This window comes from Bombus vancouverensis, chromosome 12 (genome assembly GCF_051014615.1).
Source record: "Bombus vancouverensis nearcticus chromosome 12, iyBomVanc1_principal, whole genome shotgun sequence".
NCBI lineage: Eukaryota > Metazoa > Arthropoda > Insecta > Hymenoptera > Apidae > Bombus > Bombus vancouverensis.
Genome location: NC_134922.1, coordinates 7,160,529 through 7,186,009, shown reverse-complemented (window position 1 = coordinate 7,186,009; position 25,481 = coordinate 7,160,529). Strand labels below are relative to the sequence as shown.

The 25,481-nt window shown below is 30.7% G+C and overlaps 3 protein-coding genes and 2 long non-coding RNA genes across 11 annotated transcripts; 2 read left to right on the top strand and 3 right to left on the bottom strand.

Annotated features, from left to right (window-relative positions):
* Nucleotides 1-125: 125 nt before the first annotated feature.
* Nucleotides 126-8,507, bottom strand: LOC117155433 (uncharacterized). Of its 4 annotated transcripts, XR_013059829.1 has the most exons (4): nt 5,496-5,814; nt 4,246-4,414; nt 2,787-2,882; nt 126-2,573 (listed from the first exon to the last, which is right to left on the bottom strand). It is a non-coding gene; the product is annotated as an uncharacterized LOC117155433 (long non-coding RNA). The 4 variants fall into 4 exon arrangements; XR_013059830.1 differs by lacking the exons at nt 126-2,573; nt 5,496-5,814 and adding an exon at nt 8,093-8,507 and having other exon boundaries at nt 2,688-2,882; XR_004463928.2 differs by lacking the exon at nt 126-2,573 and having other exon boundaries at nt 2,688-2,882.
* LOC117155418 (polyamine-transporting ATPase 13A3) lies at nt 5,919-17,936 on the top strand. Of its 3 annotated transcripts, XM_076623555.1 has the most exons (19): nt 5,919-6,490; nt 8,135-8,227; nt 9,943-10,059; nt 11,440-11,507; nt 11,583-11,750; nt 11,949-12,019; nt 12,089-12,355; nt 12,565-12,769; nt 13,200-13,398; nt 13,687-13,798; nt 13,883-14,072; nt 14,156-14,356; nt 14,452-14,637; nt 14,744-15,118; nt 15,211-15,352; nt 15,450-15,598; nt 15,684-15,912; nt 15,999-16,080; nt 16,360-17,936. In XM_076623555.1, the coding sequence occupies exons 3-19, from the start codon at nt 10,044-10,046 to the stop codon at nt 17,405-17,407; spliced, it is 3,708 nt and encodes a 1,235-aa protein (XP_076479670.1). In that variant the 5' UTR covers nt 5,919-6,490; nt 8,135-8,227; nt 9,943-10,043; the 3' UTR covers nt 17,408-17,936. The 3 variants fall into 3 exon arrangements, with proteins under 3 accessions (XP_076479670.1, XP_033187225.1, XP_076479671.1); XM_033331334.2 differs by lacking the exon at nt 8,135-8,227; XM_076623556.1 differs by lacking the exons at nt 5,919-6,490; nt 8,135-8,227 and adding an exon at nt 8,836-8,989.
* Nucleotides 17,662-20,199, bottom strand: LOC117155425 (testis-expressed protein 10). Of its 2 annotated transcripts, none has more exons than XM_033331348.2 (6): nt 20,054-20,199; nt 19,715-19,917; nt 18,477-19,656; nt 18,166-18,403; nt 17,942-18,096; nt 17,662-17,865 (listed from the first exon to the last, which is right to left on the bottom strand). In XM_033331348.2, the coding sequence occupies exons 2-6, from the start codon at nt 19,913-19,915 to the stop codon at nt 17,762-17,764; spliced, it is 1,878 nt and encodes a 625-aa protein (XP_033187239.2). In that variant the 5' UTR covers nt 19,916-19,917; nt 20,054-20,199; the 3' UTR covers nt 17,662-17,761. The 2 variants fall into 2 exon arrangements, with proteins under 2 accessions (XP_033187239.2, XP_076479675.1); XM_076623560.1 differs by having other exon boundaries at nt 19,715-19,943; nt 20,054-20,191.
* Nucleotides 20,200-20,236: 37 nt separating this feature from the next.
* Hmt-1 (ABC transporter ATP-binding protein/permease Hmt-1) lies at nt 20,237-25,166 on the top strand. The gene is made up of 12 exons (XM_033331340.2): nt 20,237-20,375; nt 20,477-20,514; nt 20,901-21,378; nt 21,453-21,652; nt 21,773-21,935; nt 22,139-22,347; nt 22,426-22,572; nt 22,643-22,866; nt 22,950-23,230; nt 23,307-23,407; nt 23,491-23,992; nt 24,062-25,166. Exons 3-12 carry the CDS (start codon nt 21,070-21,072, stop codon nt 24,449-24,451), a joined length of 2,526 nt encoding a protein of 841 aa, XP_033187231.1. The 5' UTR covers nt 20,237-20,375; nt 20,477-20,514; nt 20,901-21,069; the 3' UTR covers nt 24,452-25,166.
* Nucleotides 22,424-25,480, bottom strand: LOC143303472 (uncharacterized). The gene is made up of 2 exons (XR_013059828.1): nt 25,263-25,480; nt 22,424-25,122 (listed from the first exon to the last, which is right to left on the bottom strand). It is a non-coding gene; the product is annotated as an uncharacterized LOC143303472 (long non-coding RNA).
* Nucleotide 25,481: the final 1 nt, after the last annotated feature.

Genomic DNA, 25,481 nt, shown 5'->3' with positions numbered 1-25,481 from the left:
ATTCTTTATTCATTAACTTCCAGATAAACGTTGTTTTACTGACATAAATGATAGCTTTGACCAAGAGAATTCTCATTCCTGTTATCTGCTACTGAATATCATTACAATCTTCAATCGTAAATCGGTCGATCGGCAATTATCAGCATTATTTTTATACCGACTTCGGAAATCCATTTACAAAATTTTTTCAATTTGTTTATTGTGAACTATTGTTATTGCAAATGACCTATTATTATTCACCCATTTTATTTCATTATGTCTGATAGTTTCTTCACAAACTCGTCGGTGGAAGCGATAAGATTGGGCAGTTGTCCAAATTTTTTATACGACTGAGAGCAACGTAGATCTTGGTGAAATTTTTTTGCCAAGATCAATTACTCTATTTAGCGTAGTCTCTTGTAATTTATATACCGTTACTGTCCAACTTAGAATTAAGGGTAGTATTCTTCGCTCAATTTCTCCATAACCTTCGTTGTTACTACTGCAGATATTGAAATGTAGCTATCAGTATCTTTGAATCTGCTTGCAATGGATTCACCGTCAAATTATGTAAGTACTAATACTCCGACAATTTTCCAACTTTTAGCTGATTTCTTCGAAGTGCTGACCATGTAAATTCATTTACGATTTCCATTGTGTCGTTTATCAAACCATCAGAAATTGATATGTTTCGTCCCAACATAACTCGTGATTCCTTGGCTGATTTTATTGTATGCAATGGTCCTCTAGAATTACTCCTTCCTGTATTCCTGTATTGCATTCAAAGCAGCAGCCTGCGAGCGCTATTTCAGTAATTTACTCTGCATGAGGAAATTGTTCGACGATTGTGATTTTCAATATAGGCTTCAACTCGTGTTTCCGCCATAAAAAACATTATTCTCCAGATTCGTTTAAAAGAATTAAAAATTGAAATAAATAATAAATAGATAAAAATAAATGACCACTAATACACTACTAATATATAATCGCTAATAATATATAATACGCTACCAATATATAATCTGTTTCTATTTATAATTATACAACATCGATAATTGTAATGATTGTATCTTAAGTTAGTGACTAGCTTGATGTACACATAATTTCCTTAATCTGTCCACTATTAATACATTGAGTGCAATTTGTATCCGCTCGGATACAAGCAACGCTTACTAATTTGACCATTATTAAAACATGTTCTTGGTGACATTGTGCTATAATATATCGCAATTTAATGCAATAAAATATAAATTTGTTGAAATTTGAATCATATAAAGATTGAAATTTATTAATATAGACCTCAAGTATTGCTAAACTAGAAACATTTCACGGCATTTTGCGTCGTCTTCGAAAAGGTTGCAATATATTGAATATGTTGTGCTGTAAGTAAGTAGGTGACTTGAACCATTATTGCATATGTGCCCGAATATAATATAAATAAAAAAGAAATTATTTTATACTTTTTAGCGCATTTAGAAGTGGATAATATGTTTTTTTGCGAAAAATTTGTTATTTAAAAAATACTGTCGGGGATGTATTTTGCGATATTAGATTAGATACTTTTCAATGGAACTATCTAAATATTTGTTATTTAATGCAAATTACGTTGAAAGAGAGATAACTAGTGAAATTTGGAAATAATATAGGCGATTAAATATTTCGAGGACACTTGAAGGTGCAGACTTGCATCAGCAATGATCTTAATTTCACTGACATTAGCCTGGATATCAGCCCTCGCCGATCACAAGCGTAGGACTGATGATGCAGAATCTTCATAAGTGAGATCTTTATAATACAACCCGCATGTACGCCAATGGGGATCTATTGGATCAACCTTGATATGCCCTGATTATCCGATGGTAGGCATCTAGGCGTACGATCGTGTGATTATGAAGTGCAATTTACTCGCATTAGTTTCGTGAGGCAGATACCTGCGTTACAATAAAATCATACAGCATATGAGCATGCGGGTGAAAACACGTAAATGAAAATTAATTTGTGATTACACGATCCGCTAGTTAAACCAGAAAGTAATGCAGATATCTGATCTTATGATAAGAAAGCAACAAACATCATCGACGCGAAGAGTGGAAATGATGATTTCAGAGCTAATTCCTATTCATTGTACTTTGAATTGTGATAATTTACTTTTTCGCTTCCTCTTTTCATGATTGATCTGAAAATTTCTAAAGAAATACAAATTTTTAATCTTATAACTGGTCTGAAAAGTGTTTTTCTGTAGGTAGATTTTCCAATGATTCATATTCCATTCCATCGATAAATTTTATGTTGAACGAAGTTTGATCTCTAATCTCGCCCTCAGTATTGCAAAAAATTCCATATAATTATGTACTTACGTAAGATTTCAAATAGAATCAAAAGAATTTTAAATTACAGTCAGAGTCTTTTTTGCAGCGTTTTCTAATTAGAGAGTAATTTGTAGCTTTCCAGACATATACTGATGATTTTCAAGAATGTTTTCAATGTGGTAATTTATGGACCTTATATTTGTTCTAATAAAACAAATGTCTAAAGTATGTGCAAATGTACTTCATTATTGATTTGAGCTCATTTAATTCATTGTTTTGTTGTACCTGCAAATATAAATTGCGCCATTTATAAATTTAAAGAGACATTCGATAAGCTTGACTGATTAAGGTGTAAACGAGACAGTAATCTTGTAAGGGTATGCAATGCAGATACGCAGATTCGTCAAAAAATATTTATTTTGTTTAGAAAACGTTTAAGATCGGAGCACTGTCGTCGTGATCTTCTCTCGATTGATTGTGATTTTTATAAATACCTACATTTGATTGATTAAAAGTTTTATTTTTATATTATATTGTACATTTATAATTCAAAATCCATACTTCCAAAATATTTCTCCCATCCTCATTTTTGATCTAAAAGCAGAAAAAATTAACTTTATAGGAATTATTAGTTTCATAAATTATGATTCTTTCGCTATTTTAAGTTCACTAACCTATAAAGTAACTACATCTTTAGCGCCATTACATTATTTATTAACCGTAAGGATTAGTGAAATAGCAATAAATAAATATTTATTCTTCCTTTACTTTTTGATTTTCAAGAACTATTGACCATTAGTTGCGGCAAAATTTTACGACATAATATAATAACACGGATGTCGGAAAATAACATATTATGATCAATAATTTTCGAAATTAAAATCAGCAACCGGTAAGATTACCGCAAATGACAGTGGCTCATGTTAGACTGTGTGTCTCGAGATAAGCGATCATGTTGAGGATGTCTCTGCTGATGAGCGCGACACGTAACAATGTTATTATCAGGCATTTTCGTGATATTATTCGCATATCTTTTTATCTGAAATATCGCTGTTTGATAAATATATCTCAGACTGTATGCTTGCTCTATTTTATTACACCCATTTCTAAATGGAAAATATATGGTTATTTACATATCATACATTCGGCCTATTTATTCGCCAAATAGTAGAAACTAAAATTCGACGTTCATATAAAAAAGTAAAACCCGAAATATTTTAAATCTATTAAATAGGCTCCTTTTTTGTCTAGACCAAGTTTACACAAAATTTTTGAGCGTTCAAGTTGCGTCAATCCAAAATTTTGCAGCAATAAACACTATTAGTATCTATTCTTGTTATTATTATTATTTGAGCGTTTTGTGTTAATTGCCATCACGTGCAAAACTAATCCATATTGACAATCCCTTATCATTATTAAATCGCCATTAATATTCGAAAAGCCGCAATTACGAGCAAAAATATATCAATTTGAGAAGTATTTTGAGTTGTAGTTGACAAGGAAGATATTGTGGATATTAAACGATAAGCTTGGATGTTTAAGTGCCAAAATAGAATTAGGCCTTCAAACCACGAGCTACTGTCTTGTCTGTAAGAAATGAATGTGTGTCCTAAATAATAATGCACGAGGAAAAACGTAAAACAATATATTGCAGTATAGAAAATGATGGAAATAAAAAATATTAAAAAGAAATTATATCAAATATGTATTAAGGTAAAATAATTTTATAAATTATATAATTATATCAACACAATTATATAAAAACGACTTCAGATAAAGTCGGATCTCAGATTAACGCAAAGTGATTTATGTGATTAAGCACTAAATCAATTATATGTTTAATCTAACAAATTATCTGTGAACATCGTCGATTGACATTTACTTTTGTCCAGACAAAATAAAATGTTTCACAGAATAAAAGAAAAAAACAGGTTTTACAATAAGCTAAATGCATTACCTCTGTTGTTGAAAACGCGAAATAATCTCATCGTATATGAACAGCTATGCGAAATTTTCATTAACGAGTAGATGTTAATTTGCATCTCCGAGTACTTGTCAATGCATTGCAGCTACTCGTCATTTGCAGTTGCTATCGTAATTCATCTTTTACGTGGAACGTTGTGAAACTAGAAAATAAATAAATAGCTTTATTATTATAATTATAAATAAATAGCTTTCATTTCTCTTATATTTCCGAAATAACAATATATGATTTATACCAACAATTAATTTTAATTAATTATATATAAATTTCGATTATTATCTTTATCTTTTTTTATCACGAGATTACAAGATATTACAAGATAACAAATTATTTCAATGAAATATACAATGTATCAGTAAAATCAATAAGTACTGTATTAATAAAATATCATTGCCATGCTTCCGGATATATGTAAGTGAAAGGCATTTCTTTATCGAACAGTATCGCGCGTGCTGTATGATGCATGAAACGCTCGAGTGAATGAATTTCCATCTCACAGACTTATTGACGTCAATGAAGTGATATCAGTAAAATCTAAACAAAATTAAAACTGACGAAAATATTTGTACGCTTACTATAACAAATTTTTATGTATACATTAAAGGTGTTATACAAAACATTTCGAAATTTCGTTATTGCTCTAATGAGACATGATTGTCTTCATTATATTTGTTAAATCTGAAACTGATCTGAAAATATATATAGAAGTTACAAAATAGTTACTATAAACATATATTTAGTAAAATATTAATATAAAACATAAATAGCCATTTAAAACATGTAATAAGTGTTAAAGATGATCGTACTGGATATTTAGGCTTATTAATAAATTGCAGATTTTTATAAACGGTGGCTACAAAAAATATTTGCACATAGCCTTATTTTTCAATCAAGCCATTTTTTATCAGATTCTATATTTCATTTTCGTAGTATCAAATTTTTGTAATCATAATGAAAATATTAGTAAATGACATGCTATTTAATATACTTGGACCTAGTTAATCACTACATAAATGTTGCAATGAATACGATTATGTGTAAACATTTTTAGTAGCCACTGTATTTATAGGAAATTTGAAGGTTCAAGAATGTACACAATGCATATAATATGCAAAAATATATGAAATATTCAAAGTAGAGTATTTATTATGATATTTACTAGATAAAACAAATTTCTATTAATACGGATCTAAATACTTTTGTGATTTCTACAAAATACGTACTTCCACTAAATACGTTGTGGCTTCCATGTACATTTTCAGATTTATTTCAAGCTGTACCAATATAACCGTGATAACCGGTCTCATTACACTGTTACTGAAATTTCAAGATGTTTCGTATAACACACAGAATATAGTGGTAAAAGATTTCTACAAGTGTTCGAATACTTTCGTAAGTTGCTGTACGTGCTCTTGATTTGTTCAAATAATCGTGTTTTCACCTGCTCCCATTTGCGAAATTAGTTCGTCGATTTGACGTAAGTCACGTGTCGCCACAGGAAAAGGAGTTAAATATGTATCGGTGTGCGATCTATTGGTAAGTTCTGCCGCGAGAAAAGTGAGCGATCGTCGATAGCTAGACCGAGAGGGGATAAATTCGTACACCAGAGTTACAGGAGAGGTACAGAATGGCACAGTATAGCCGGGTGCGTGGCGCGAAACAGGTAGTGGTGCATTCGTTGAAATGATAGGTCACTTCGATTGATTGAATCTATCTAGAATTTTCTTGTACTATCACGAAACCATTTTAACAAAACGTTTGATATTCCCGATCGATCTTCGTAAAGTGTACATTATCGATTTTTGATTCGATCACGATTAAAACGTCGACCTTGTGACATTTCCTACTATAATTCGATATATTGATACCATACACGATTCGATATATATCATTGTTGATTTTGACTTCAATATTTCCTTTTAATGATCCTTGAAGTAAAGAAGTAAAATTTTCCTCGGTCTTTATCACGTGCATCGATAAGTCGTAATCATAGTGAGTTTACGATTTAGTATCGGTAATATTGAACACAAAAGCGAGCAAAAATTACAGCCAAGAACTTTACTTGTAAATCTTTCGCGTTTCTTGTGAAGATATAGTAGCGGTGAAAATTGCTCGATTAAAAGTTCGTTGGGAATGCACGTACTCGTGCACAAGCCTTGGACTACGTCCCCGTGAAAATAAAGGGATTGGACCAAGGGAAGGATTACTAAAAATTCGAGTATGTTTCTTCTATTTATACAACAGCTACAAAAGCTATTTGCACATTATTGCATTTGCTGTAATACTCGCATATTAATCAAGTATGATAAATTTCGTATCCTGTAATAGTACTTTCATGCGATTACAAAAAATTAACATTATGAATAAAGAATGTATAGATGCTGATGACAATATACTTCATTGCAAAATAAGAATATGTACAAATTCTTTTTGTAGCCACTGTAAATATTTCATACGTTTTCAGCACTCATTCCAGGGTGTATTCACTATAGCATAAACAACATCAAATTTGCGATATTATTTATCAACTTATGTTGCGATAATTGCTTTCTTCGATAATAAATGAAGAATAGAAGACTATTTCTTGTATTCTCTTTATAACGTAAACTGCACACAATTTTGTACTTATCTCGGTAAGCAAATCAGTAAGTAAAAATATTTTTTAGTATCTATTTATTTATCGCCAACTATTTAATTGTACCGTCACATTTCACAAACTAATCTTTCATTTGTTTTTGTTTTATAGAATCTTGATTAATTTTACCATCAAAATATAATTTCCGATTGTTCCAAATAATGTAACGATATACATACATTCGCCGATTTATTCTAGTCATTGATAAAAATGAACCGGAAACAAGCAACCATAGTGAAAGTAACAGTTTAATTCATCAATCAGTAGAGTTTGAACATTTAAATCAGCACGAATGAAAAGGAAAAGTAGCTTTTTATAAACGATACACGCAATCGCGAATTTTTCTATGAGACATCAATTTTTGTTTCTCTTTTCCATTTCTCATTCACAGATCACTGATCTTTGCGAAAGAACGAGTTACTAAAGTTGCGGGTATTGCATTATGCAATGACTTGTACCTAAAAGTATAGAAGCGCGAGTTGCATTTCTAATGACATGATAAATAACACCGTTCGCATAAAAGCCTTTCGTGACACGCATTTCACAATAAAATGGACATTGCATTGCCGTTATCGGCTCCATGCAACTATGTATAAACAGTAATGTTTATACATAGTATGGAGTAATAGCGATACAAATATCATATTTCCACAATACTACTATGTCTCCTTTACCTTGGAATTTATGTACTGATTACTGATAAATTAGGTCTAAACGTATTACTTTTGTTATCGCTAGAATGTACTTCAACATACATACATAAAAAACAAATTATTATCTTTACACTCATTTGTCAATGCCTATACATTGCGCCCTAGCATAAATTTCATTCAGAGTAATGAGTAAATTAATTTTTTTTATAACTTCTTTATAAAATGAAAAAATAAAGTCGATAAATTATTGGGTTTCTTGTAATTAAACGTCGAAAGAACTATTTAACTATAATACACTTACTTACTACGATAGAATGTTGAAGAAAGTACTTACATACCGTATTCAAATATACAAATTGTCTTTTTTTTTGAAGAATTGTTCTATTACATATCAATTGTTCTATTACATATGAGCTTTGCGTTCTTTTATCTTTTTCTAAGCCAATATATTAACAGTATCTTTAATTTGACAAAATGTCGACAATATATTGTTCTATATTAGAAGTTCTTGAAATTATTATAAATGTATTACCTTTGTCATAGTAAATTTTAATACGCCTGAAATATGTTGCAGATATTTTCGGCTGTTCTTGCAGTTGAAGTTTTAATCCGTTGATAGAAACTTGGAAAACTCTGATACAGAACTAACACGAATTGTGACTTAAAAGTAATGTTCACCGTTCTATACAGTTTTTACTACGAAGTCAGATGAAGTTTATCGAGTTAATTAGAGCTATTAGTATACGTAGAATTCCATTAAATAAAAATGCGTTCACGTATAAGTCAGGATCGTAATTATTTCTCTATTATATCAAGATCTGAATGACGTTAGAATACAAAAACAAATTATCGTTATTAGTCGTCATTTTATGTTAAAAATGACAATTCAAGCGGAAGATATTGCGACAGCCTACACCTTAGAATCTTTTTCTACAATGAATGAATAACATACTATGAACGCGTGTGTAACAGATGGTAAATAAAAGAACTAATCATCTAAGAATACTTTAGCCAGCATGATTATTGTACGATAACAGTGAAATAACAGGACACGTGCTTGCAATCCTATTTTATCTTATTCTTCAACCGGTTCACACTAGAATGATATCACAGAGAAAAAAATATATGTCCATGATGCAGCTTTCCAATGTATCGCAATTTGATTTCCGATACAATCAAACCTTGGACAGTTGTTGAAAAAATGTCCACAACTCTGTTTGATATTACTGATTGTGAAATTTATACGAAGTAATTTATACTGATTGTGAATTTGATACGAAAAGGTGAACTACGAACACGTTTATATCGTCATTGATCGAAGGAGCTGGACAAAAAAAAAGAGTTCTGCAAGGTCTACGGAGATCTTAAATCAGAAATGAGGAAATGAAAGGTGGCGAGACTGAACATGCTAAGAACTTCAATTTATGCAGTAAGAGCCAGATTAGATCGCTTGTATGCTTCTTGCTCTTTTGAGATAAACGTCAATCAAAAGAAGGATAAGTCTTTAGAGAACAGTTCTGTGCATAAAAGTTGTTTCAAAAATTTTTTTACCATTACTCATTCATAGTCTGTTAATCCTTTGAATGAATATTTCAATTCTTTTTTCTTTAATAACAGATAATTGTACGATAGTTTAATAAATGATGGATCATTCGTCTTTATGACATAGACTCTCTGAAGATTATGTAGAAATTCTATGCTACTCAAAATCGAATTATCGTTGCATTAGAATCATTTATGCGCAGAGTGTACTTTTTGCAAAAACATATTTATCCTTGTAGTATGATATTATACGTTTTTTAATTTGTCGACTCAGTGTTAAAAATAACGATGAAGGCAGTGTGAAGAAAGAAACTGTCTTGCTAACAATAGAAAAGTATTGTCTAAAAGGTAGAATAATTTAATTGGTCTGTTCACCGGTGTATGTAGATGGACATTCAAATTGTCTTGTTGTTCCACTTGCATTTGGTTGTATTTGATCGAAAACTTGAATAAGATTGCATAGATTAGTCAGTACACGTGGCTGGCTGTAATTTCGCCACTTGACTCGCCAACAACTTATTATGTGGTAATTCAAGTGCACGGTCACTGTAATCATGTTCAGTGTCGAACTACCTATTTGACCTACCTATCTGTTCTGGCAGTGTCTTCTTTCACGAAATAACCGCATTAGTATTCCTTCCGTACGCCGTTTAATTCCTCGCAAGGAACATGGTCATCTGTTCTTCATTTACAATTAGGTCTAACACGATCATTTAAACACGATCTTTTCATCTCTTTTGCATCTGATCATTTATTTATATGCGAAGGATCATTGATTTTCTAAAATTATCCAATAGAAAATTCTCTTCATTTATGTGAAAATTTTACATTTTATTCTAGCTGCGGCTTGTACAAGCGGAAATCCGTATTTGACGGCGTCTCAAGTTTAAGAAAAGAACTTGAGAACTCGAAAGGACCATCAGCAGCAAAAGTTTAAAGTTATGACAACATCCAATGGTGAGTCATGTGTGACGTATATTCAAAAACATCTTCTGATTATATTTCTGCTGCTATTGATTTTTTAGTCTTCTCACGTATAAATTCTGGATGGAAAGGTCGAATCGAAGATATTGTTTCAAAATAGTTATGACAAGAATCTCTAAGATACCGCCATCAATTTAGAGATCTACATATTTTATCAAATAAAGAAGAAATTAAACTATATAGATTGCAGATTTACTTATGTATCTGTAGGAAATTCAAGGAATTATTACTCAAGAATATATACAATATTCAGAGCATACTACTGGTTATGATATTTAGCGGATGAAACAAATCTCTGCGTAGATTTCACTTCTTTCACTTCTGCGTTCATAAAAAAGTAAATTTGCATATTTCATAAACACCCACAACTCAGTTACTGAAAGTAAACACATGCTGAAACGGAAGGAGATATTGAAGCAAATAAAATATTATTTTAATGATAAAATAAAAAAGTAAATAAAACAATGATACATTGATAAAATAAGCAATTGTTTGTAAACGGCATCAATCCACGTGTTCGCTAATCTTTCGAACTGACAATAACGTCAACAACCGAGATTCGCGAACCTTCAAATACGTATAACCAAAGAATTTTTATTTGCGAGCGATAAGAAGATTCGCTGTTGCACGTTCCTCAGTTATCGCTAATGACAAATTTCCGCAGAATCCTTATAAATATATATTTTTTTATCTAAGACGAAATCACGTCTGATGACCTGATAACGAGCGAACACTATCGCGACATAACCGGATAGTGTTTGCCAAGGAATTATCGTTTCTAACGGGAAAACGTTTCCTTCGAGTGATTCGCGCGAACAGCTTTGATTCATCGCAACGATAACGTAAGACGTCAGAAATCTGCACTTGAGTTCTACCATTAAATCTAAAAAAAAAGGAAAAGACCGACATTTTTACAACTACAAATAACTTGCTATTAATTGATATCGATTCGATTATTATTGCCCAAACAAAAGGAATTATATAAAAAATGATATGTATCGATAAACTGCACGATTTAATTACATGTTTAATACGTAGTGTAGGTCACTAATGTTGCATAGTGTATAATTATCAGAAGCAAAAACTTTCACTGAAGTATTCGCACACATGTATAAGATGGTTCAATAAAAGTTGTCACCTTGGATATTTGCGGAAGTAAAAATATAAGAGAAAAATGTCTCCAATGAAAGTTATCTGTTACGTAATCTTCCACAAAACATATAATAGCAGTTTTATTCGAAAAATTTCTCTCATTAATACACATTATGTATATCGAATGTCGAGAAATATTTCACGGTCTAACATTTAAAATAAAAGCGAAATCATTGTATTTTTATGATTTTCTTTGTTTAGGGATAAAGGATGACCAAACATCGAGAGTGCAGTGGCAGAAGATTCATACTGGTCAGGATGAAGACATGGTGAGTATCTACAATAATTTATTCTATAGTACAATTTCACAGATATCTTGATTAAACTTGATATGTTACTTTTAGCGTGTTTATGGATTCGAAAAGAGCAGATCAAAAAGTATCCTGACTTATGTTTCTTACGTATTAACCATCGGGTGGATCAGACTCTTATTCCACTGGTATCCCCAATTACATCTCTATGCTACTCACAACAAATGTTCTTTGAGTTGTGCCACGAAATTGCTTATAACTGTAAGAATCTTGAACTATGCGTCATTAGAAATTTTTTATCAATTTTTAAAAATATAGATATCAATCGTATCGAATATTCAAAATTTCGACCATTTCATCCTTTAAAACATATTTATTTAAAATATCCACGAAGAAACTAATCTTTCGGATTAACATAAATTATTTAATTAATAGTTATGGATATAATTTCGTATCTAGGATAACTATCAAGGAAAATATAAATCATATTTCGTGAAGGATGTGAAGACTATCTCGGCAAAGAATATCAGGTTGGTTCAGTTCTGAACTTCCTGTCAATATAATCTTCACAGATTCAAAGAGATTTTCTTTTTTATTAGTACCCGGGATTTATTCAGAGATTTGGGTAGCAATGATGAGGAGTTCGTGGAGAAAATCAGGTGTAAAAAGTTGAAGATTAATTTAGAGAATGGCACACAGTGTGAAATGTACGAGGTCAGAGCTTTCTGGTGTAAAAAGCAATGTTACATCTGGGACGTTACACAAAATACATTTTCTAGATTGGTAGGCCTAGACAAGTACACACTGTGTTCGGATCTTAATCTTAATAATAATCATGGACTCTCTAAGGAAGAACAATGCCTTAGGTAGTGATAAAGTAATCTAATAAGTGATAATTTATGCATTCACATCATGATTTTAAAAGATTCGGAATAATTAAGCAATTACTCCAACAAATAAAACGCCGTATTACATTCATTTTTAATTTAATTCATTACATTCATTTTTTATTTAACATTCAGAGTATTATTCGAAATTAATGATTATTATTCTGATATCTCTTCTCATTTTATAGACGGATCGTATACGGAAGCAATGAAATCGGCGTTCCTGTGCAAAATATAGGCGTATTACTATTGTTAGAAGTCTTGAATCCATTTTACATTTTTCAAGTATTTACTCTGTGTGTGTGGTTTACAGAAGGCTATTTATACTATACCGCAGCAATCATATGTATGTCATTGTTTGGAATTATCAGCTCTATAATACAAACTCGTAAGGTAAAAACGCTATTCTAAAACCTTATTGCGTTCTGAAACGGGCATTATTTAAGTAAAACGTCGTAAAAGAATTTTATTTTGGAGTAAAGTTAACCGGGAAGCTTGTTAGCTTTATCAAAAGTCTAATTTTTATAACGTTATATTTTACTAATCTAGATTAGGCTAATGCGTAGAAAAGACTAGTTCAGATCTGTTCCTGAATAATTAAACTGAAGGCCTTTCCTAGTTATTTGTTTCCTAGTTCTTACAACCTCGCTATATTTATTCTATAATATGTACTGGAACAGTGTATGTAAGGTAATTTCTTCTTAGAAATTTTACAGCAATCCAGAGTCCATTTATAAATGTCTAAAGCCCAAAGCGTAAATGTAAATTTTCCATAGACCTCTTTGAATCCTATATTCATGTTGAAACGAGAAACGTTTTGCAGAATCAAATCAATCTTCACGGTACAGTCACATCCACGGAAACAGTTCGCGTGTACAGGAACTCTAAAGTGACAGAAAATATACCGAGCAGTGATTTAGTACCAGGTGATATCATAGAACTACCCAAGCATCAGGCCACTGTCGTTTGCGATGCGGTACTTTTAACAGGACAATGCATTTTAAACGAATCGATGCTGACTGGTATGATTAGTCATAAACTAATTGTAACTAATTGTAAATGTTTCACGAAATTTTTTGAACACCTACCTAAAACATTTTTATTTACATATTATTTGTATTGTATAAAACTTGTATTAAATACACATTTGTTTCAAATTTTACCAATACAATCATGATAGTCTCATTGTAGTTTTCAAAATTTTTCGTATTAACACAGATAATAACATTCGTAAAGAGTTTCTAGAAGTGTTCGAATACTCTTGTTGATTACTGCATTAATTAGTTTTCACTTACTGAATAAAATTTTAGGGGAATCTGTACCCGTAACGAAAACCCCATTACCATCGCGTCACGTTTTGTACGATTCTAAAGAATGCTCTCATCATACGATGTATAGCGGCACCACTATTATCCAAACAAGGTAATACCTTGTTCGAACTGTGCATAATTGCATACGTTGTAAATTGTAAACTATTTTTAACTGTTAATTCGCATTCGTCACTAGAAGTTACAACGACCAACCAGTTCTAGCTCGAGTTATTCGAACAGGATTCCATACGAGTAAAGGTTCTTTGGTCGCTGCTATCTTGTACCCACCCCCTGCAGATTTTAAGTTCGATCAAGATTCTTACAAGTTTATTGGCATACTAGCACTTATCGCAACATGCGGTTTCATTTACACTATTGTAACCAAGGTACATTTTATATTTTCATTTCCAAGAATAAAAGCTTAATGCATTTCTTCAATAAAATATTACACAAATATTCTTTTCTCTAGGCTTCCAGGGGAATCACAGCGGGAGATATAGTGATAAAAGCTTTAGATATAATAACAATAGTAATTCCACCAGCATTACCTGCAGCAATGACCGTAGGAAAGCTATACGCTCAAGTACGATTGAAACGAGCACAAATATACTGTATTAGTAATAGAGTTATTAACGTATCTGGCAGTATAAATTGCATCTGTTTCGATAAGGTTAGAAGAATGTAGTCTACATAACATATATAATATTAAATCTGAGAATATTATATAATATTAGTTAATTATCTTTTGTATATTTCTATGTACAGACTGGTACTTTAACAGAAGATGGTTTAGATATGTGGGGCATTGTGCCTTGTACGAATGGTGTTCTCGGTGAAGCAGAAAGATCTATTCCCAAATTAAACAATCATCTTCTCTTTGAGGGAATGTTAGTTTGTCATAGCTTAACATTAATAAATGGTACACTCTGCGGGGATCCTTTAGACGTTAAGGTAATCTACTATAATAAATTACAATTATACAGAAATCACCCTTGAATCGAAGTATCATTGAAAAAAGGAATGATTAATTATTGATTTAGATTAATTATTGCTTTAGATGTTCGAAAGTACCGGATGGATATTAGAAGAGTTCAATAACGAACATTCAAATAAATACGATCTCGTAGCACCAACAATCGTGAAACCGCCAAAAAACAATAGTTTCACGCAAAATATGAATGAAATATCGGAAATTGGAATAGTGCAACAATATCAATTCTCGAGCTCTCTCCAACGAATGTCTGTGATAGTACGCGTACTGGGTTCCGATACGTACAAAGCTTACACGAAAGGATCACCCGAGATGATACTTAGTTTAAGCAAACCCGAAACCATACCGAAAGATATAATGATCTGTTTAAAACGTTACACAGAACAGGGTTATCGAGTGATAGCTATGGGACAAACGAAATTACCCGAAAATAGTAATAAGGTAAAAATAATCAACTTGATATTTTTTTTTATAAACTTCCAATTTTCTATATTCAATTAGATTTTCGATTAAATTTCCTCTATCCTGCACAGATAATGAAATTGCCTCGAGATGCGGTCGAACAGAACCTTGAATTTCTAGGCTTAGTTATTATGGAAAACAGGTTGAAGGCACCAACTATACCAGTGATCAAGGAGCTAAGAACAGCTAACATACATGTTTTAATGATTACGGGTAATTAGAGTTTAGCAATTTCCGTACGATGGCATTTCAACATATTAGTATTAGTTGTTGGATAGCAAAATGACTCGCTCACTTTTCACATTCACAGGAGATAACATTCAGACTGCAGTGAGCGTTGCAAAAGAATGTGGCATTTTGTCGCCGCAAGAATCTGTGATAGATGTGACGGTAGTTATGGAAGAAAATAAATCACAGCCTGAGATTTATTTCAATGCTCAAGAAATGTCTTCAAAATTGGTAAATTCCTTAAATTCCAATGGAAATTTTCAAAATTGATATTCAGAAAGATTGAAGAGAACAGCTGGCTATTTCTTTTTTCCAGAGTCTTCATAATAAAAAACTGAACATACTGGAATTGAAAGATATAGAACGAAATATAGGCAACACTAATTATCGATTCGCATTAACAGGCCAATCATGGCAATTATTGCGTGAGCATTATCCAGATATCATAGCAAAAATTTGCGTCCGTGGTGCAATATTTGCCCGGATGACCAGCGATCAGAAGCAACAATTAGTGTTGGAATTAATGCAACTTGGTTATTATGTGGGTATGCATCGCCATTTAACATTTACCGTACATTAATTTCATTATCCTGTACAATAGCCATTTCAAAATGTTTTATAATCATCCTAGCTATGTGTGGAGATGGTGCTAATGATTGCGGTGCTCTGAGAGCCGCACACGCAGGCATATCTTTATCCGAAGCAGAATCTAGGTAATATCTCAATGCTAAAGAATTACATCATTTTTTTACGTAATAACCACGGGCGACTTAACTTTCATATATGTCAAGTTTATCATACATAATTTATGTATATATTTTTTATACTATATAATGATTCTAAAAATTTAGCCAACGCTTGCTCTCAGTTTATTTTTTAATTATACACTTGGAGACAAGAAACAACTTTCTATTTACAAGGAGAGTTAGCTTAAATTTCTAGAATTATTCTGAATATTTATGTAGTAACATTCAGCAAAATATCGTTTTTAGCGTTGCGAGCCCCTTCACATCCAAAGTACCGGATATAACCTGCGTACCAAAGGTGATAAAGGAAGGTCGTGCTGCACTAGTTACGTCATTTGGAATTTTCAAATTTATGGTCACCTATTCATTGACAGAATTTTTATCTGTCATTATTCTCTACTCGATCGACTCGGATCTGACAGATTTGGAGTTTCTGTTCATCGATATCTGTCTTATCGTTAACTTTGCTTCATTTTTCGGAAAAACTCGAGCGTACGAAAAGCAGTTAGTAAAAAAACCTCCTATGACTAGTTTGCTAAGTTTCACGTCGATCTTCTCTTTGTCTGTACATATGTTGATAATGACGATTTTTCAAACTATCGCTTATCATGCGGTTCGCACTTTTCCATGGTTTACACCATTCATTTACAGCAATGACACTGGATATATGTGTTATGAGAATTATTCCGTTTATTGCGTTTCTATGTTCCAGTATATAACGATGGCTATAATATTTTCACGTGGGAAACCATATCGAAAAGCCATTTACACGAATATTGCATTTATATCTTCCATAATATTATTGACCATCGTTTGCGCTTATATCACGGTTTATCCAGCAAATTGGATAGTAAATATGCTTCAACTATTCTTGCCTCCAGCGTACGACTGGAGGATTATTATTTTAGCACTCGCTTTTGCGAATTTTGTAGTTTGTTTCTTCGTTGAAACGTTTGTTATAGAGTATTTAATTGAGAAAAAATCCAAATCGAAATTTTACAAACCTGAGAAATCTAAAAAGGAATATTTAAGAATAGAACACGAGCTAAAGAACAACTTAAGTTGGCCAACGCTCAGTAAAGAATTACCAACTTTACCATTAACTCCGAGCGTAGAAAATATCATTAACGTAACGTATCCAGAGGAGAAATCTTATAATAATGACACTAAAACGAATTTACAAAACAATAGGAAAATAGAGTCTAAAAACAATGATGGATTGCACGCATTTGATAACTACTCATTCGTTGATGATGAATCACCACGAAATACAAATATGGTAACTAGAGTTTAAGTCGTACCTTGAAAATACTTTACCCGATTTTACAATTTTCAGTACTAATATATGTGCGTAAGTATTACGAAGTATTTTCGAAACTTTAAGAGTGGTGCTGTAAAACGATACAAACATTTTCAAAATAATGCTTGTAATTGTTGTACATGTATAGTGTATGTTTGTAATAATTATCAAGTAATTATCAATAATTTAATAAAATTAACGATTGCATATTACTAATAATGTTTCAATGTCGAATAATATTTTTGAAATTTTAATAGTAATTTATTAGTAATTTATTAAAAACATGAAAAATACAGTTTTCGTAGGAATTTGTAACAAAAATGTATGTAAAATATATATTTATTTTGCTTAGTAGAAGATCTGGGTATCTAAGAAGTAAAACAAATTACATATCATAAGACGAGACTGTTTGTTGTCTTCGGATCCGATAATTTCAATCTTTTTAGCGTTTTCTGTAATACGAATAATAATGCCATTGTTCGTAAGCGTATATGCAATGATAAATATAATATTTTTAAGTATATTTACCTATAATGTCTTTGTAATTTGCCACAAGTTCTTTTTGAATCCAACCTCTATAACGAAGCACAATTTTATTTATTATTTGTATTGTATTTTCATGTATTTTTGACTTTAACAATAGATTTGGCAAAGTTGAGATAAATTCTTTAAATGCACTTTCCCTATAATAAATTAGACATTATTGTAAGAACATTAGGGACAGGTTTAAAAAAGATTGTAGAATTATTTACCTGTGCAATTCATGTAAAGTATGATCTAACATTATCTCGCTAATCACAGAAAATAATTGTAACTGCATCTCCCTTTTTGACTGATTACAACATGCATTTACAACTGATTGTAAGGTTTCACTTAAATCAAGGTGATTTTTGTACCAAACTTTACTTGCTTTTAAAAATAATGTTCTCAGAAGCTTAGTCAGTTGTGGTAATACAGTATTATTTATGTCAGACCAGATTTCAAGTTTCCCTATTAACGAAAAAAACATTAATATATGTTTTATCAACTTAACTGAAAACGCTAGAAATAGGTTCTACTATACCATTTAAATACTTAATTATAGATGTGCAATAATTTTTCATTAATTTAGACATCATTTTATCATCACTTTGTATCGATGTAAACCATACATAAATTTGACAAATTGCTAAGTTATATCCTAAACAAATGTCATATGAATTATCTATAGCAAAATCTTGTTGGCGTTTTCTATTTCTTATTGAAGGAAGGAAACATCCTGTAGCACCTAATTTATTGTATGGAAATTTTGAAACGAAATTCTTTGTGTAAGAATCCTGGAAATTACTTTTGAACCAAAATTTCATATTTACATCACATTCTGTATATAATATATCTATACATTCAATTATTAATTGTATTATTTCTACAGTACTTTTTAATAATTCCAATGCTTCTGTAGAAATCAGAAGTGCAGAGTAGTCAACATTTTTCTCATCTGGACATACTTCAACCCAGCTGTCAAATATAAGTGGCATGAGTAATTCTATATAACTCATAAGTTCATCTGCATCTAAAGTATTATTACTGTTATTTCTTCCTTCATTGTCAATTCTTTCAAAATCAACTTCACAATTCTGAGAATTTATATTTGTATAAATAGGAATATATCTAGTATTTTTATTCACAGTTATAACTTTTGCACTTTCACCTGGACTGATAATCTGTTGAGATTTAAAAAAGGTAACAATAGAACTAAACATAGTAGCAAGTCTTTCTAATACTTTTATCCTCCATTTAACATTAGTAGTTTTAGAATTTAAGGTTGTTACTAATTGTCTTCCAGGTTTCATTTCTGTATGCAATCTGGAAATCATATCTAAAAAATTTGGCAATACTTTATAACTGTTTCTTGCTAGTATATTGCTACAATTTTGTATAAGTACATCCAAGAAAAGTAAGGCATCTTCTTTGATATACGGATCAATATGTGTCATAGCACATCTCAAATAGGAAATCAATACATCACAATATGGATTAAGTTGATCATTAGAAACTGGTCCAAGGATTAGACTCAAAACTTTCAAAGAGTTACGTCTAATATCTCTCTCTTTATCAAGGGACAACGCACAAACACCTTGCAAAAGTGGTCCAAATTGTGAACTTAATAATTTCAAAGAATGTTCTGACAAAATTTCTTTTAATTCTTTCACAGCATCTTGTCGAACTGTTGAATTATGATGTTGTAAACGTGACAATAATTCCTAAAAATCAAATTCTTATTTTGAATCTTGATATAGAATTATAAATACAGAATAATACCTTAATATTAAGCTTCCTCTTGCTAAGTATGTCCGTCTCATCATGCTGCTTCAACTGTTCTCGTATGACTATCTTTTTAACTTTAAATGAAGGATCTGTGACATTTAATCCTTTTGGTAAATGTTTCGTTTTCTTTGCTTTCAGTTTTACCTTTGCTTTTTCAGACTTTAGGCGTTTCAAATGTTTATGACCCTTAGCCATGACTAATTAGTATAAACGAAATAAATTTCTGTCAAATTTTAGTTAATAAAAATTGTTGTATGTATATTTGTTTTAGGTTATGTTCATATAACTTTTAGGTTAGTACAAAAAATATACTTTATGTAAGTCATTACTCACTATATAGCAGATTGGTTAAAAAATGTGCATACAATATGGTAAAAGTAATAAAAAACACCTCGTATTTTCAAAATTTTCTTATAAAAACGTAGTTATATATCATATACCCACGAGGTATAGACATAACTACTTAGTCATGTCATGTGCTTTTAAATATACATATATACATTAAATTGAAGTGACATGTAGAAGTGCATTTCTCTACTCTGACGTCGGATATAATGTAAATTTCTTTAATTTAGAGAAAATAATTTGTAAATGTCTGTAAAAAGATTTCTTATTTCTTGAAATCGATGTCTTATCCTCATGTAACAATATTATTGTAAGTGGATTCATTAAACTCTACGACTATATATATTAGGTTAGGTCGTTTTAGAAAAATATTTGCATCTTCAGTCTTACAAAACATTAATTCGATTACAGGTTTATCGTGACGAAGCAAATGTGTTTAGAAAAAAAAGGTAAATAGTTTAATTATTTCACGTTTTATATTGAAATAGAATGACATCATAAATTTCTAGAAAAAATTGTTTACTGTTGCACCTTTTTTTGTAATTATTCGTTAATGCGAAATGATGTAATATGAAATTAATTTATATTATAAAAATATGATGTTATGATTTATCTTATGTTTATAAGTATGATATTTTTGATTATGATATATTTTAGTTAATGTCAATGTTAATTTGTAAAACTATATAAAAATATATAAATTTTATGTGGCATTTGAGTATCTAGTGATATTTAGAATTTTGTAACTCTAAACATAATAAAACTTATATAATCTCATTTTTATCTAAATATATGCTTTCAATATACATATAATGTATCTTATATACTTTTTCAGATGTTATCAATAAACTAGAAGTTATAATGAATTAAAATAATTGTGAATGGATTAAATAATACGGTGATTAATAGTATAAACTTGTAATATAATAACAAACATTACCATTAAAGGGTTACTTTTATGACCTTCTAGAAGAGTGGCAAATTTAAGTTTGAAAGAGTCAAAGATGAATACTACGATGACTTACTGTCCTCCAAATATTACCTTTTCCGATATTTGGGTGGACCATGGAATGTCCAAATGCTTCATGGACACTATCAGTATTGCAATTATTTCTTCATATTTATTAATTTTTGGTACAATTCAACTTTGGATGTATCGGAAATATGGGACAGAAACTGCTGCAACTTTATTACCTAGAAATAAATTGTACAATGTTCAAAAATTCTTCCTTTATTTTGTTCCAATACTTAGTGTAGCAAGAATAATTCTACAAGGAACAGTTTTGAATGACAATAAAATATATGGTTACATGGTAACAGATTATGTTCAATTTTTATTCTTAATAATATTCTTTAATTCTAGAATATAATGAATTTTAATTTTTAGATTCTCACAACAGTATTAACAATAATTGTGTATCCATATTCAATATACATACTAAAGGTAGAAAGGCATAAACTGTTACCAAGTGTGCCACCACAAGGACATGGACTTGTATTATTGGGTTTTTGGACTTTAGCATTTGTTGCAGAAAATGTTGTGTTTGTTAATATTGGTAATGTTGAATGGTGGTTTCATTTAAACACGTAAGTTTTAAAATAATAATAATAATAAGCTTTCTAAATACTCACATGATTAAGGAACTATCTATATTTGTATATTATATCTGGTGAGATGGTTCTTATGTATGTGTGTGCTATTTACAGATTAACAGACCAGATTGAGATGGCACTGTTCATTCTACGTTATGTTAGCAACCTTATTATCTTTGCTCTAGGTCTCAAAGCTCCAGGAATAACTGGCAATACAGATTCTGAATATCATACTTTAAATAATGATCCAACTCCACGGTCAAGATATTATCAAGGTGTAAGTCATTGAAATATATTCTTAGTGGATAATTTGAATTTAATTGAAAAAAGGTTTTGTAATCACTATTGGATGAAATAAAAGCTTTGAATATATAAAGAAAATGAAATTTGTTATATCAATATATAAATAGTTATCTGTTAACATTAATTATTTATTAAATTTTGTGTTTCATGATAATATAGCTTTGACAATATTTTCAGAGACCTGAGGATACCAGTTCTACGTGGAAGAATGCATGGTATAAGATAAAAACTTTGATACCATTTTTATGGCCAAAATCTTTCATGCTCCAACTCCGTGTTACTTTTTGTTTTGGACTACTTATGTTGGGACGTTTAATTAACTTATATGTTCCAATTTATAATAAAAAAATTGTGGATAGTGTCACTGACATTCCTGTATTATTTAGGTATACAAAGTTTTCATTAAAATCTTACAAAAATAAATAAATAGGTGTATTTCATAAAATGTTTAACTTTCATAACAGGTGGGATCTTATATTAATATATGTAGCATTCAAATTCTTACAAGGTGGCGGTACAGGTGGTATGGGGTTACTAAATAATCTTAGATCATTTCTGTGGATTCGTATACAACAGTATACAACTCGAGAAATTGAAGTAGAATTGTTTAGGTAAATAATCTTTTTTCGTAGAATCTTTTATATTTTTACATTTAATCTTTATATTTAAACGTTTTTTTAGACACTTACACAGCTTAAGTTTACGTTGGCATCTAGGAAGAAAAACTGGAGAGGTCTTAAGAGTTATGGATCGCGGGACAGACTCTGTAAACAATCTTCTCAATTACATCTTGTTTTCAATTGTTCCAACAATTGTTGATATCATTGTAGCTGTTGCATTCTTTGTTGTTGCTTACAACAAGTGGTTTGGCTTAATTGTATTTCTGACTATGAGTCTTTATATAGGCAAATACTACATCTTTAACACTTCTGTATCCATTATTAAAATCACAGAATTTTTATTAAATTTCAATATTTTTGTACATTAGCTGCTACAATCTTGGTTACTGAGTGGCGCACTAAGTTCCAGAGACGTATGAACTTAGCAGATAATGCTCAAAAAGCACGAAGTGTAGACAGTTTACTTAATTTTGAAACTGTTAAATATTATGGGGCAGAATCATATGAAGTCGATAGTTATAGAAAAGCAATATTGGAATTCCAAGCTGCAGAATGGAAATCAATGATAACATTAAATATTTTAAATACTTTACAAAATATAATTGTTTGCAGCGGTTTGCTTGCTGGTTCTTTACTTTGCTTACATATGGTTAGTACAAAAAGTTATTCCAATTGTTTCAAATTTAAATATTTAACAAATACATATAATTAACTTATGATTATAGGTTATAACCAAACAAGGTTTAACCATTGGTGACTATGTCTTATTTGCGAGTTATATCATTCAGCTTTACGTGCCACTAAACTGGTTTGGAACATATTATCGGTCAGTATTTATGCCAGTATTACTTAAGCGTCAAATTATATTACCTATTTTAAAATAATTATATTTCTTTATTTTAAATACAGCGCAATACAAAAAAATTTTGTTGACATGGAAAATATGTTTGATCTTCTGAGAGAAGATCAAGAAATTATTGATGCTCCAGGCGCTGGTCCATTAATAGTAAAACGTGGCTTACTAGAATTTTTGAATGTGACATTTAGTTACACACCTGAAAAAATTATATTAAAAAATGTTAGCTTCGTCGTGCCAGCAGGAAAGACTGTTGCATTGGTTGGACCATCTGGAGCGGGAAAATCTACTATTATACGACTATTATTCAGATTTTATGATGTGGAGCAGGGTGCAATTTTGATTGACGGACAAAATATTAAAACCGTCACTCAGGATTCCGTGAGACGAGCTATAGGTGTTGTACCTCAAGATACAGTATTATTTAATAATACCATAAAGTACAATATTCAGTATGGACATATTGAAGCTATAGATGCGGATGTAATATCAGCAGCTCGAAACGCGGACATTCATGAGAGAATTCTTTCATTTCCAAATGGTTATGATACACAGGTATGAGTTTAATAATAAAATTATTCTGTTGATGTCTCATCATACTTATTTTATTTGGTTTATGCATAGGTCGGTGAAAGAGGTCTCCGTTTAAGTGGCGGAGAAAAACAACGCGTTGCTATCGCGCGTACGATACTGAAAGAACCAGCGATTGTACTTTTAGATGAAGCAACAAGTGCACTTGATACGCAAACAGAACGTAACATTCAAGCAGCGTTAAACAAAGTTTGTGCTAATCGAACGACTATCATCATAGCACACAGATTATCTACGATAATACATGCCGACCAAATTCTTGTTTTACAAGATGGAGAAATCGTAGAGAGAGGCAAACATGAAGAATTGATTTCTTATAATGGAAAGTACCATTCCATGTGGCAAGCACAATTGCAAAATGATCAGGAGGCTACCAAAGATTCAAACGATGACGCTTCAGAAAGCAAAACAATAAAATCATAATTACGTTTGATTTTATTCTTTAAATTTAATAATTGATTTTTTAAAAATGTATATTACTTATCTGTTTGTGAAAACTGACAGAAATCTATTTGTATCAAGTTACTTACATGGGTAACTTACTAAAAAGATATAAATTTAAACAAACATATACATCTTAATTTAATATCTGTTTTAAATTTATATGAAGAATTTGTGATAGCAACTTCTTAGCTCTGTAGATAGTTTACTATGATCAGAGCATGATACGTATGTATGTATAGAGTTATTATTGAAAATGGTCTAATTATTGTAGATGAATGTTTTTTGCAAATGTCATTGAAGTCTCATTTTTTAAAAGAATGAATAAACTAATGTTTATGATAACTAGAGTTCCTCATCAGTTCCATACTTAGTTGTAAATAAACATTTGTACTCAATTGTTCACATTTATTTGGCACCATTTATTGTATCAGAGACAGATAATTAAAATTTATTACAGTTAATTTCTTTATGCAAGTTTAATAATATTAAGCGCTTTGCTCTTCAGGCTGTGCTCCAGTTTGCATAATTTCACATGCAAATGCTCCATCTGGTACCCAGCCAGATTCATCAATCGGAGTTGTTACAGTTACTTCTTGTGCACCCCAAAAATAATAACTTGTAAAAAATAACCATACTAGAGCGTACACTACCTAGTAATGTAAACAATTAATAAAAGCATTATCTTTATATTAAATTTTGTAGTAAATATGCATTTTAGCTTTCTAGAACCACTCGTCTTAAATTTTTAATAATGTTACAGGTAAAATTTATTTGAGATGAAAAGAATTACTTTGAAGGCGATTTTCGTTTCTTGTGTAACCATATTGAGAAATCACAAATGGAGTTTATTCATTTCTATCCAATTTTGATGGCAGAATTTTCACAATTTTGTTATAAAAGAATAATTTAAAAGATTCAATATCGATTGTAAAATTTATACCAAGTTTTACATTTGTAAATTTTTTATAGAACTCAAACACGATCAATTTTAAAGAACGTATCCACCAAA

Excerpts from the sequence above, each read along its gene's own strand:
- LOC117155418 (XM_033331334.2), top strand. Across the intron at positions 11,751-11,948 it reads CCACGAAATTGCTTATAACT|GATAACTATCAAGGAAAATA; the intron begins GTAAGAATCTTG and ends TTTCGTATCTAG. Across the intron at positions 12,020-12,088 it reads ATCTCGGCAAAGAATATCAG|TACCCGGGATTTATTCAGAG; the intron begins GTTGGTTCAGTT and ends CTTTTTTATTAG.
- LOC117155425 (XM_033331348.2), bottom strand. The coding sequence starts at position 19,915 with ATGGCTAAGGGTCATAAACATTTGAAACGCCTAAAGTCTGAAAAAGCA. Across the intron at positions 18,404-18,476 it reads TATAATTAAGTATTTAAATG|GGAAACTTGAAATCTGGTCT; the intron begins GTATAGTAGAAC and ends TTTCGTTAATAG. Across the intron at positions 17,866-17,941 it reads AAATTACAAAGACATTATAG|AAAACGCTAAAAAGATTGAA; the intron begins GTAAATATACTT and ends TTCGTATTACAG.
- Hmt-1 (XM_033331340.2), top strand. The coding sequence starts at position 21,070 with ATGAATACTACGATGACTTACTGTCCTCCAAATATTACCTTTTCCGAT. Across the intron at positions 21,936-22,138 it reads GGTCAAGATATTATCAAGGT|AGACCTGAGGATACCAGTTC; the intron begins GTAAGTCATTGA and ends CAATATTTTCAG. Across the intron at positions 23,993-24,061 it reads CAAATGGTTATGATACACAG|GTCGGTGAAAGAGGTCTCCG; the intron begins GTATGAGTTTAA and ends GTTTATGCATAG.